General features: G+C 37.4%; 1 protein-coding gene across 1 annotated transcript in view; it reads right to left on the reverse strand.

Annotated features, from left to right (window-relative positions):
- Nucleotides 1-10,119: 10,119 nt before the first annotated feature.
- Nucleotides 10,120-13,257, reverse strand: part of WDR27 (WD repeat domain 27) — an 89,054-nt gene continuing 85,916 nt past the window's right edge. The window contains exon 24 of the mRNA XM_075144602.1: nucleotides 10,120-10,203. Coding sequence (XP_075000703.1) covers nucleotides 10,120-10,203 — 84 coding nt within the window. The remainder of the gene's footprint in view (nucleotides 10,204-13,257) is intronic.

The raw sequence follows: 13,257 nt of genomic DNA on the forward strand, positions 1-13,257 counted from the left end.
TCCATATTAGTAATATGCCTCCTACAAAGGATGTTAGTTTACAAGACTGCATTCCCACCCGCCCTTCACCATCTTCAGAGACACGTATTTTTGCTGAACAAACATTCAAATGCCATGTAGGAACTCTGAACATGCCTGAACATCTGTAGTTTGTAATATTAGTTAGACCTAAAGCTTTCTTCAGAATAAGGTGGTAAATTCTAGATTTTCTGATGATCTCTACAAGCGTGTGTGCATACAGAAAGTCTTATTTATTCATGTATCAAACAACAGCGATGTGAATTCAAAAATCAAAAAGGGATAGTTTATTCTTTCATAAACACTAATATACAGAGGAATGACCATACCATCCAAGAAATCAACTGTGAAATCAATCTGTTGTGAAGCAACAGTTCGTTTCAGATTCACATTAGGAATTTCGGAAACAAAAGAAACCAAGAGCTAATTTTTCTGAATTCTTCATCAGGCAAATGCAGTAAATTCAAACATATTGTCAGATTTACACTTGCAAAATCAATGATCAATGTTGGTCTTGGAACAACCTTTCATTTTTGTGGCCTAATTAGCTATGGATTTCTAAACCGCAAACGACAAAAGAAAACAACCCTAATTACAGCTAAAAGAAAGACTTCAATAATCTGTTTCTATTCTCATATTATCAGAGAAGTAGGGGGATAAGAACAAATGGAGACATGGTACAGATTTCAATAACTAAATAGACTGACTTATATACTTGCATAACTAACCACAAAATTACCAATAGCTCATTCCTAACTGATGTTAAGGCCACTTTGTGTGCCAGAATTAACTAATACTAATGCAGTGTAGTTTATTGTTTCTTTCTTTGTGATCCTTGTTTTCCCACAAAATTAAGCAGCATAAAGACTCATGTCAGGTTTGTTGTACATACGCAACATGATGCAGTAGAAAACTGCAACTGTCTCTTCTCATAAACCAATGAAAGATACTTCATGAAAATACTAGATCCTCGCTATGATTTTAGCATCTATTCAATGCTGCTGAAGTATTTACATTTTTCAAGATAGACAAGAACAAGCACACAAAAAGTGCAAATAATTCTTTTTGCTTACTTTTTACTTTAAAAAAATCAAAACATTTTTTTCTTGAGAGCTGAGAAGAAAAACATGTGTTAATAATTTGTCCAAAGAGCAAAAAAATGTCAGGAATTAATAAAAACTGACATGCTAAAATGAAAACATTCACAAACCTCTAGTATGATTCAATCCTATTAGCTGTTTATAGCAACATGCTTTTTCTGTTTTTTCTTCATTTTGTTTCACTTAGCATAATTGTTTTTGCTATTGCAGGATTGGCATTTTATAGAAAGACAGACATAAGACTACATTTAATGCAGAATAAACATATATTACCCAGACTACTGGAAAGGAAAAAAATGGCTACTTTGCTGATTTGTCATGGCTAAATTTCACAGTTTACCATCTCTGACATCAATACGTTAATATAAACGACTAAGAATGGATAAATGCACTGACATATGGCAAATACATAGAAGGCATTGAAACCATTAGCAATAGCACCACTGATATTTTAAACAAAAGGAGCTGTACTATTGGAGATAGTGTCATTCTTAAGAAATCATCAACAAACAGAAACTCTGCTCTAATAACAAGGTAATCAAAGCGATTCACTCCCATACTAAGCAAATATAATTCAAATCAATGTTTCGCTACCGCAGTTTGGCACACAAATTCCCTTCAACTTCAAGGTCTGGAAAAATTCTGTGGTTTGGCAAGAGAGCAGCACAAGGGTGCAACAGTATACAGTACTGTGAAGCAAAACTGTATTCTTTCAGAAGAATGTGACTATATTAATTAATGTAAAGAGTTTATCTATTTTTAAAGATATTGCAAGATGCGTAATCAGATATTCTGATCTTTCACTACCTTACCACAATCCAGTAACTATACCTGCCTCTGTAGTTATAAATTTAGAGTTGTAAACTCTGATTTTCTTCACTGAAAAATAAAAAGCCAGTTAATCAAAGTATGCCTTAAAATGAGACTGTGACCTATGAGACCATTTCATATGGAGATATTATGTATGCAGAATCTTCTTTTTCTATAACATCTCTCTCCTTCCCAGTGGAGTAGCTGTCACAAGGTTAGCAGAATTAAACGGAGAATACATCTATAAACAGAGAGCACTACTCCCAGTCTAGCCACAGTGTCTTCCTGAAACTGTCCCTCCCAGGAAACTCTTGGGCCACCCATGATACATGCTATTTAAGAGCTATTTGTTACTGATGGACTCTCCCAGACTGCCAATGTATTATGACCACCCATTGTGGGCTTGTTTGAGGAATGCCACTCAGGCCATTCAACAAAAACAGTAAGAGCCTCCATGAGTTGAGCTAAAGAACTAAAAGCTCAAACACTGAATAAAGGAGCTAACAAATGAATAAATGATAACTGACTTAAGAGTAGGTTCCAATCCCATCTTCAAAAAGGATCTGCAAGCTCTCAGAAGTCTAGATCACTTGAGTGTTTTTATATCCTGCTATTTAGTCCATAAGCCAACATCTGTAGCAGATGCCTTACACTATTATGTATGAAATCCTGGAAAAGTATAAAAACCTCTGATACATTAACATGGGTTGCATGTTCTTGCAATCTACTTAGATTTCCAGACTCCAATATTGCTATTAATAAAATGCCACTGTTTTCTTGTGAACATCTCTGTCATGGATATTGTCATATGACTTACTCTCTATCTACACTCCAAAATTCCATTTCCTACAGAATATTGTTCCTACCATCTACTGTATAAATCTCAGTCACTTTGATGTTCTCTTAGTTTTAACTGTAGCAGTATTTATTTTTACTTTTAAATTGTTCCAATTTTTAAAGTCTAGAAATTTGTAACTTAGAAGCATAGTGGAAATGAAAATGAAACAAGAGGATGCACAATGGATGTGGTTTGAATATTGTCCATTAATGACCTGTAACTTAAGTTTAACTCTTAGGAAGCCCTTCATTCAAGGTCTTGAATATAACTCAGACAGACCCTCTCATTTGTTCTCCTTTTGAACTGTGAGGCCATACTTTGTGCCCATCAGGCACAAAAGACCAAACATTTAATAAATCAAATAATGTCAGAAAAAAGGTATACATGGCTAAGTTGAAAGGCACTTTGCCATCTAATATATAATATTCTACTAAATTAAAGTAAGTGATTTTCAATACTGCTTTTTATACTCTACTCATTGGCACCACTTCTTTGGAACCACTGCACATTAAAACTCTGAAAATAACTCAGTGGAACAGGAAATGTTTACAGAAGTGGGAGCTTAAAATCTGTGACTGTTTTTCACTTCAGCCATAAGCACTATGACAGGCTGGCCAGCTGTGGTGATGTCAGTCAAATGGATTCCAGACCTGATATCATATAGTTTATTTACAAAATTATTTAATGAAATAAATAAAAATCTCTTGCTTCTTTACAATTTCCCACGTAGTGCAACAGGTTAAAGAAAAGCCTCTCTCTTTTCTAGTACAAGTCTTAATTATGTAATTAAACAAATGTATTAACATTTGTTTTCTTTAACTTGCTCCTGGAGAACCAAAGAACGGCCTCTTTTCCTCCAGACTCCATCATGGTCTTTTTGTTTGCATTTCCTTTTTGAAGAAGCCAGAAATGCTAGCTCTAGTCCAGGGAATTATATTAGCTCTGCTCGCATGCAAACAGGAGATAATATGGCTCATTTCACTGTATAAAATTCCCTCGCATTACTCAATTTTTATTGGTTATATAATAAGCATATTTTCATGAAAGGTTAATAGTGATTTGCCTTTTAAAATAACCTATCTGAAAGAACTGTTTCAGCCGTTCTAACACACCCCACAGTTCCTTTATAGGTAACCTCATCACTCCATCTGAATGACTTAGATAATAACTGGTTTTATTAATTCAGTATTGCTTCCTTTTCTTAAAGGTTTTGTTTTCCTCTGGATGGTACTCATCCTCTGTGGCTGAGAGATTTATAATGCGTATATGTGTCTGGATGATATAGCCTGGGACTCAAAATATATTTTGTTTCTGAATTATTCTTCCCCATATCTATTTACCCACAGGAAGAAAGTTCATTTTATTGTTGGGTAATCTACCTTTTCCTCAGGAAAATATTTTGCAGATCATAACAAATTCAAAAGCCAAACCATGGTCTTAAATGACATACTGCATATTTAAAGTTTTTCAAGAGAAAAGGATATTCTGTTTTAAAAAAATAAAAGCATATAACTCAGACTTGAAGAAAGTGAAATCATATTTATTCCATACAGACCTTTGTATCACTTATAGGAATCTTGAAACCATGCACTTAACTTTCATGAAGGACCTTATTATTTACAAGATGTTTTAAAACTCTGTTTCTGTATCTAAAGTAAAAGTAACAGGAGCTGTTCAAGTCATGGGATAGCAATGCTTGCATAACACTTGGTAAGTCAGTGGGAAAACCAGCTAAACCTGCCAGACTAGCAGCTTCCCAATGGAGAGTGTATCATATTCTGCAGTGCAAACAAAACATTTTGAAGTTGAGTCATTCGTAGACAGAATTTGTTCCAACATTCAAATATAGAGTAAATTTGAAATTTGGAAAGAGAATGCACTTAGAAGTGAAAAACATTTCACTCAGTAAGTATCATAATATAACTGTGTACATAGATTATTGATGGGAGAACCTCAGAAGTTCCATTTCAGAGCAGATACCAACATTTCAGATGCTAGCTGAAATCTATTCAAAACTTTTAGATCAAGTATAGTTTACAAGGAAAACAAAACAGTAGCCCATGTTCATACTTCACACTAAAAATACAGTACTCTGCAAGGCAGAGAAGGAATTTTGGAAATCCTTATGAATTTTGTAATGAATCATAGCTTGGGTGTCCCTCATTACGTTTTTTTTTAACCTTAAGATGAGTCCTAATAGATATTTAACTAAAACAGCCCCATGAAAAAGTTATTTTTCCCAAACAGCACTATTTTGTAGTTATTATTACTTGACATAAGTAAACTACAAATGACAGACATTTATAGGCATCTATTGTTATCATTAATGTATTCCTCTAGGCTTTTGGACTGTTTCTTAAGCGAAACCAAAAAATGTATTTCTTAATTTTGTATCAAACTTCATATTAAAACAGCCCTGAAAATAAAATGGAAGGAATGCAACTTCAGTTAGAGTCACAGGAGAAAATGTTATGTGCTCCAGATACAATAAAATGCTGCCAGAGGTAGTGTGACATTTGGTTTACAGTACAATTTCTTGGAAGTCCTGGAGATTCATCTGCTGGTTCTATATCTACTACTCTTAAGAAATTCTAACACAAATATGTACACTTGAAAGAGTAACCTTTATGTCATACTCTCCATAAATTTGTATGAACTGTATCTTACTTTATGCTTTTTCTTAGAATGATAGCTCTATGATTTCTGTTTTTCTTTTTCTTATTATATTATTTCTTATATTTGGCATTATACATTTATAAAAACCCCTTTAACTTAGGAAAGTTAGCTAAAATCTGATAATTGGAATCAGATGTTGCTTTTCACTACTGTAGGCTTCTCACCCCCAGTGTCCAAATGTAAATTGGGCAATTAAATTCCAATTATCCTCTTCTACAAAGGCTCCTACACTACACTCATCATCACATCTCAAACCTAGACTTTTAATTGTAAAAAAGATAATCTCATTCTGCAATGGCACATGTTACATTTTAATGGGAGCTATTTTAAACCAGTGAAGACCAGCTGGTGGCTTTAGGATGGACACAGGCAAAGAAGAAATTTTAACTGGCACCTGGAAAGCTTTAGAATAGACTGCACAAAATGCAGTAGGCTAAGTATTTTGTTCGGCCAGCAGGCAGGTGAGGAGGGAGGAGGTAAATGCACAAGGCTTGCTCTAATAAGCTCTGAGGGACAAGAGCTAGTTCTCTGCAGGGTCATTCAGATATCTCTGCATGCACTTCTCAGAGACTGAGGTTTTGGAGAACCAATTAGTTTCAGTGAAGTGCAAGACGTGAGTTATCTCTATTCCAATAATAAGCTAATAAGCTAACATGGAGCAACACAGAGTTTTACACAGACTTTGCAGGGCTACTGCTGAGACAGAGCTAGTAAAGGCTAATGGACTCAAGCTGCCTGCATATGATCAGTATCTGTACCAGAATCCCTTGCCTATAATAAAAGTGTCCATATTATATATAATTTTTCATTGCCTGCAGTATGCCAGACCTTACAGAACTAGGGGAAAAAACTGATGTGGAAAGGCTGGCTTTCAAAACTTTTGAACTGCAGTAGATACACAGTAGCAATTCTCTCTATGGAGTCCATCACTCATCCTGGGTAATATGCTATCAGCATATGAATAATTTTATTTTTAACATTTTTACTAGTGAAGGACATTTTCATATTGATAGTAGACCTACTAATTTTCACCTTCCCCATGAAGTTTCTGAATGCTAAAATATCATGTTCTGAAAGGTCCTGCTTAATTTTTTTCAAATGTTTAAAAGGAAAGAAAAACCAAAACACAAACCAACAAATACCTCAAAGGTAGTGAAAACAGAGTTGCATGATGGAAGATAGAGAAGAAGGAGCTTCCTTAAATCCTTAGATCATCTGCATAGTTTATACCTGCAAATGCCATACTTTACAGACTTGTGCTGCAACTCGGGAAACTTCATATCATGTAATTACAATACAAGATCTATTCCTAACAAATACTGTTGAATTTATTGTCGTCAGTTCTGGGTACATACTGTGAGACCATAGATGACTCTTTCTTGACTATAAGCAAGGAAAAAATAAATCTATTTCTGCTGAATATATACATTTATAATTCAAGATTTAAAACTATGTTTAGTTTATCTCTTTTGGGATACACTAATAAAAAGCCTTTGCCTGAAATTTATCTCAGCATAATAGTAAGAAACAAGATTCATATTTCACTAGTCAGTTTTTAAGAGCTGTGTTATTAAAAGATGCACAACAAAGTAATTACATGTCTCATTTGTTTCAAGAATTTGTATTTTATTAGATTAATAGATTTGAAAGTAAAGAACATAACATATTTTAAGCACACGAATAAAACTGTTCTGTCTATTCAAGGTCGAATTTCATTAAAGTAAAAAAGGCAAGTGATTTTTTTTTAAGTTTCTCTGGCACTAAAAATTTAACTCAATGTAGAATTTCACAGCTTTCACAGTTTAACAGAAATGTGCTTCTTTCATTAGTTCTAAATGCATTATTGATGTGTCTAGTTATAATGGATATCGGATTCATTATTGGGATTCAAAAAAAGACCACTAAAATATAAAGATTTGATGTGTCTGCATTAGCTGTAAGAATAATGGAACAATCTGAAGATTATGAGGCTATTTAAGGAATCTAAGAAATAGAAACATGCATAAGAAACTATGGAAAACTCTCTCCTTTTAGTTATTAGGTTCATTGGGTGGACACCTAGAAGACACCTAGCCTAGTAGGCAACTTGGGTTTCAGTGAACAGTTAATGAAATTAAAGGCATTTTTTCCAGAATGTGACAGAAGCGTTTGTGCGAAGTACATTGAAATGGCAGAAATATTTTCTTGCTCTTTTTTTCGTACTTATTAAAGGCATCATGAACTCAGGATCCTCTGTGTATAGTTCTAGGATCAAGTAAACAAAAATATGAAACTTTCCCAAAGATTTTTTATATATAAATATCTAATTATTATCAGGTTTAGTAGATTCTTAAGATATATTATACAGATAATCTGGTTGTGGTGATGACAGCCTACTTGAAAAATAATGAAATCTAGCAATTTTTCTCCAAAAATTTTGTATAAAACTCACAGGGAGGATTTTTTGTATCACTGTGATAAAATGAAGACTAAAATGTTATCAAAGGGGAGTTTCTGAGTCATTTAAAACATACTGTACACTCATAACAAGACAAGTCTCCAAAATGAAAACAGAGCAATGATTCAAAATTCCACACTATGCACAGATACTTGCACTTGCACTCTATGCACAGATAAGTTTCAAATCATACTTTAAGATCACAAGAACTACTGGACTTCGGTCGTTTTTTCTCTAGATTTTGCCTTAAAAACTGTAAAATCTCTTAAAGTACTGATAGAATTGCAGAGATCTGTAGTTCTTGTAACAAGTAGGACAGCTAGTTCTAACACTAAGGTTGTAAAAGTGTGTGATACAAATAGTAATGCAGAGTTCTTTATTCCCTAAATTTTCCAGTATTGCTGTTACTGAGAGCATTTCCTCTATGACAGAAATAATGGGATAACATCTGAATCAACCTGAGCACTCAAAAAAATAAAGGAAAAAAGCCTGAGGTGCAGAATTAATAACGTTACTGTACCACAAAGATGACGCTGCTCCAATAGATGGTGGAGAATATCAATTGTGGAAAACAATAAAGAGTTAACTTTTTTGGAAAAGTGGAGCAGAGCCTAATTCTTAGGGAGGCTAGGGAGGAAGGAAGAAATGGGGAAAGCACTAAAAAGAGGGAGTCTGGCAATTTTGTATACAGAGCTCAGGCATTACAGTAACTAGAATAATGAAATTGTGACTGTATGTTGGCTAACATGATATAGACAATTTTCAATGACATCATAACCACATATATGAGATTTCAGTTGTTTTCTTTATGACATAATCAAAGATCTGGTATAACTTTATTCAGATCACCAGCAAAATATTTATTTAATGTGTAACTGTAAAATAAAAACTAAGCTATTAAATTCAAATATGGAGGTGACTCCACCTTTGGGCTGGGGAAAACAAGTGAAGTCCTTCATCCAGTCTTGTCAGTTTATGGAACTTCTACATCTCATATCATTTCTAAACTCATATCAACTCTAACTCTCATATCATAAAAATCACAGAGATTTTCACTGCATATAGATCATACAAATGACCATACTGGGTCAGACTAGCCCACTATCCTGCCTCTGATAGTGGTCCAAAGTGGATGTCTAGGAAATCAGAATGTAGGAAAGAATGAACTTTTAAGAATATTAAGATATAATATAAGAATGGACTAAATATATCATCCCTAACATTCTGCTTGTAGAACTTGAAATCCAGGCACATTTTGCAGAAAAGGGGATCTCTATGTAGTTTAATTTACCTTTAACAGATTTCTCAGCCATGAATCTGTCTAGTCTTCCCTTAAAACAATATAGAATTTCAGCATTCACAGCATCCCATGGTAAGGTATTCCAAAGCTTAATTACATGTGATGGAAAATCATCTCCTTTCATTTGTTTTTAACCTATGACAGGTTCTCTTCCTGTGATATCCATTAATTCTGTATTGGAAGATGAACAACCATTCCTTATTCATCTTCTGCAGGCTACAAAATTTACTCATTTTTTTAGATGTCTCATATAACACCTCAGAGTTGCTTCTTTTCTGGGCTGAAGAATCTTTATTCTAGTTAGTTGTTTCCTTTGTCGAACCTATTCCATGTCTTTGATCAACTTGGTGAGTATTTTCTGAAACTTTTCCAATTCTATTAAATGTTTTTTGAGATTGACAAATCAGACTTTGCACACAGACTATCATGCATTTATACAATGACATGATGATGTTTCTGTTCTGCTTTCCCTTTAATTCTTAATAATTCCTAACACTTTTTGGTGTACTCACTGCTACTGGTCATTAAACTGATGCTTACATGCATGTATTGAACCCCAAGATCTTGTTCTAGATCAGTAGTAGCTGGCTCTAAGCCTGTCAGTTTATAAAGTTGGGATGTTTTTTCCTACCATGTGTATCACTTTTTTAAAATAGACTATTAGCAAAATCAGTGTTCATTTTTTTTCCCCAGATTCTAGTAGTACTTACTGCCTAGTTAGAATTGTGAAATGTCCGTTGCATCTGTTCTTATTCAGAGTATTTATTATCTTATTTTATTATTTGTCCCGGCTACTTGTAGGTGGAAGATTTATATTAATTTTAAACAAATAATTTGAATGGTGTATATTTCAGAACTTGACTAATTACTTGAGGCTGTAGTTCCCCAGACATATCTGTAGGGCCAATATCCAATGATAACTATTGCCTTCTTCCTCCCCTCACCTTAAATGTTTGCTCTTATCCCCGTGTCTCATATCATCATAAAGACTTGGCTGCAAGGTGAATTGGATCAAGGCATTGATCTAGATGGAGAAACAAAAAATTATCAAAGGATTTGTTTTATGCTGACAGAGCCTTTTCTATGTTCTACACACTACATATTTTAATCTCAGGAATAAAATATGATAACATCCTCTGATATTTATTTCCATTGATTTAGGCTGAATATTTTTTCTAAATTATTTAAAATATTCATACACAAATCTTTGACAATCAGGTTTTTTTAAATGCTAGCAGTTTTTCAATTGCTAACATTTCTTTTAATATAAAGCAATTATTTTCCCTTTGATTCTTTAAATCTTTCTTAGTTCTCCTGGAATGAATGAATGAATCAATCAATCAATCAATGTTTCCTGACAATAACACCTAGCATATCTCTTTGCCTCTATTTCTCTTTCTTGAAGCATTATCTGAAAACATTCCTTTTAGTGTTAATGTTCCATGATCATGATGATGTTTTCCAAATAACTTGCTGAGGACTTGTCTCCAAAATATAATTGCACTAATTTTCAGTTGGAAGGGATCTACAACCATCATCTAGTCCAACTGCTTGACCACTTCAGGGCTGACCAAAAGTTAAAGCATAATAAGGGCATTGTCCAAATGCCTGTTAAACACTGACAGGCATGAGGCATCGACCACCTCTCTAGGAATCCTGTTCCAGTGTTTGACCACTCTCTCTGTAAAGAAATGTTTCCTAATGTCAAGCCTGAACCTCCCGTGACACAGCTTTGAACCATTCCCATGCATCCTGTTTTCTGCCATGTCCTGAGAGAACAGTAACAGCACTAGTTTGTCCTTGGGAGCCAAGTGGCAGAGGACACGCCAGGGATATCCAGCAGCTGTGCCCAGTGCATGGCCAAGGGCAGGGACAGCCCCCTGGGCCTCTTGGGCACAGGGACTACCTTGAGGCCAGCACCCCAAAGGCCTTCCTCCGAAGGATGCTGGGTGAAGGGGTGGTGGGCGTGGCCGCGGGGGCCCCATCGCTCCCGTGTCGCAGTGCCACTGAGCAACGCAGCAGTCACAATGCCCTGAAGCAGGATAAAGGGCTCATCCTCCCATGTCCCACTGCCAGCCTGCTCGGCTTTGCCCTTGCGACAGAGCTGGTCCAGGGGCAGCCCAAAGACATCTGAGAGGAAGTCCTTGAAGAACCAGTGGAATTACTTGGAGCGGGTTGAGGGAGGAAGACTGGAGGCTGGATGAGGCTGCTGGAGGTTCTCTGCTGCAAAGCCAGCTCCCAGGGGGCCACTTTCAAAGCTCATCTGATGCATGAAAATCCTTTTCAGCTGGAGAGCAGAGGCAAGACCAAGGGAATGCCTTCTTGAGGAGCTCTGCAGAGTTCGCCATCTTCATTCCTTGCAGAGCCCAGGGCAGCAGCCGTAAGAAATGGGATGCAGAGATGTTGCAAGGGGTCCCAGTGTTTTGGAGCACCCACTGGTGTCCTGCCAGGCACAGGAAGGATTCTTGCCCCCAAGGTCAATCAGGCCAGGATCATTTGGCCACTCTAGGAAGCCCCTGAGATGGCTCCAGGTTGAGGGAGAATAGGGGTTGGGCATCTTCTGGGAGGTGTGACCAGCCTGTGGGACGAGGAGGCAGGTCTTGCTCACGTGCTGAGGGAATAGCCGATCGCCAGCTGTGGGGTCAGGAAAGAATTTTCCCCCGGGGCAGATTGGCACTAGTCCCCGGGGGTTTTTTGCCTTCCTCTGCAGCATTGAGCATGACCTCTTGTCAGGGGTCCTCTGGTCCATTTTGGCTAGGTCACTGCCTGCTGCTCATGCACCACGAAGATGGCCTCTCGTGCCCTGCAGCTGGGGGGAGGAAGGCTTTTTTTCCCCCAGGTGAGCTGGCAAAGGTCCATGGGGGTTTTTTGCCTTTCTCTGCGGCATTGAGCACAGCCCCTTGTCAGGGCTCCTCTGGGCCATTTTGGCTAGGTTCTTGCCTGCTGTTCCTTCACCTCCAAGGCACCACTCGTGCCCTGGCTCTCTCCAGCTTTCTTTCCCATTGCAAGTTTGGAGCGGGAGCGAGCTCTGCTCTTCCCTTGGCTCCATCTCCCCAGGTGTTCTTGCTTGAGCAAAACAGCCTGTTCTTGGAAGGGCTCCAGGCTTGCTGCACCATCAGGAGCTGCCACTTTTCAGCTCTCCCTGCATGCAATACAAGCACAGGGCAGGCACAAGAGAATTTTTCATGCATCACTGACCAAGAAGCACAGTGGAGCAAGTTTTTGAAGGCAAGAAGTATGCTTCTCATCAATATGTGTCATACTTTTGAAAATACCCCACAGTACCACACACCTCTTCTTCTTCTTTTGTGTGTGGTCAGTCCTGATCCTCATTCTTCAAGTTCTCACTCTTCTGGAAACAGGGACTGCTTGGCCTGTATTCCTGCTGCTACTTTCTGTAGCTCTGTGACTTGCCTTTGCCAGACTGCAAAGGATGTTTTTGCAAGCTAAACTGAAGAATGCATGAGCCTGCTCCTGGCTACACACGTGCATTGTGTTAATGCTTGTGAACATTGGCTCTGAAACAGATTCAGAAAAATAAAATAAAATAAAATAAAATAAAATAAAATAAAATAAAATAAAATCCTGTTTCCACTTGTAACCTTTGTGATATGTGCTCTTGAAAGTGGTTTTGGAGCTGAAAAACCCCTGACATTTCAGGCAAATAACAGTCTCATCATTATTTGACTCATGGTGAGCACAGGGGAAAGGAAAGGGAAAGGGAAAAGGGAAAAGGGAAAAAGAGAAAAGTTAAGCTATGTTATGTCTAGAGTTATGCATGACAAGTTCTGACCTAGGCCTGAGGGGTCCACCCAGGAGAGCACCTCTCCGCAGTGAAGGTCCCAGGCTCATCCAGGAGACAGGGGCAGAGATGGGCATACCTACAACATGGCTGAGGCAGGGACTGAAGGCCCCAGGCTGAGCTGAGACACATCCCCTGGGCCCTTGGCAGGAGATGGTGTGGGTGGGGATCCCAGGGGATGCTGGTCCCAGCCATTGAGGCCTATGAGCACCCCCAGGACCCTGGCAGAAGTAGACTGGCACTGCTCATATAGTCTCCTTTAGACGTTTATGGTTG

The sequence above is a fragment of the Calonectris borealis genome, chromosome 3, assembly GCF_964195595.1.
Source record: "Calonectris borealis chromosome 3, bCalBor7.hap1.2, whole genome shotgun sequence".
Taxonomy (NCBI): domain Eukaryota; kingdom Metazoa; phylum Chordata; class Aves; order Procellariiformes; family Procellariidae; genus Calonectris; species Calonectris borealis.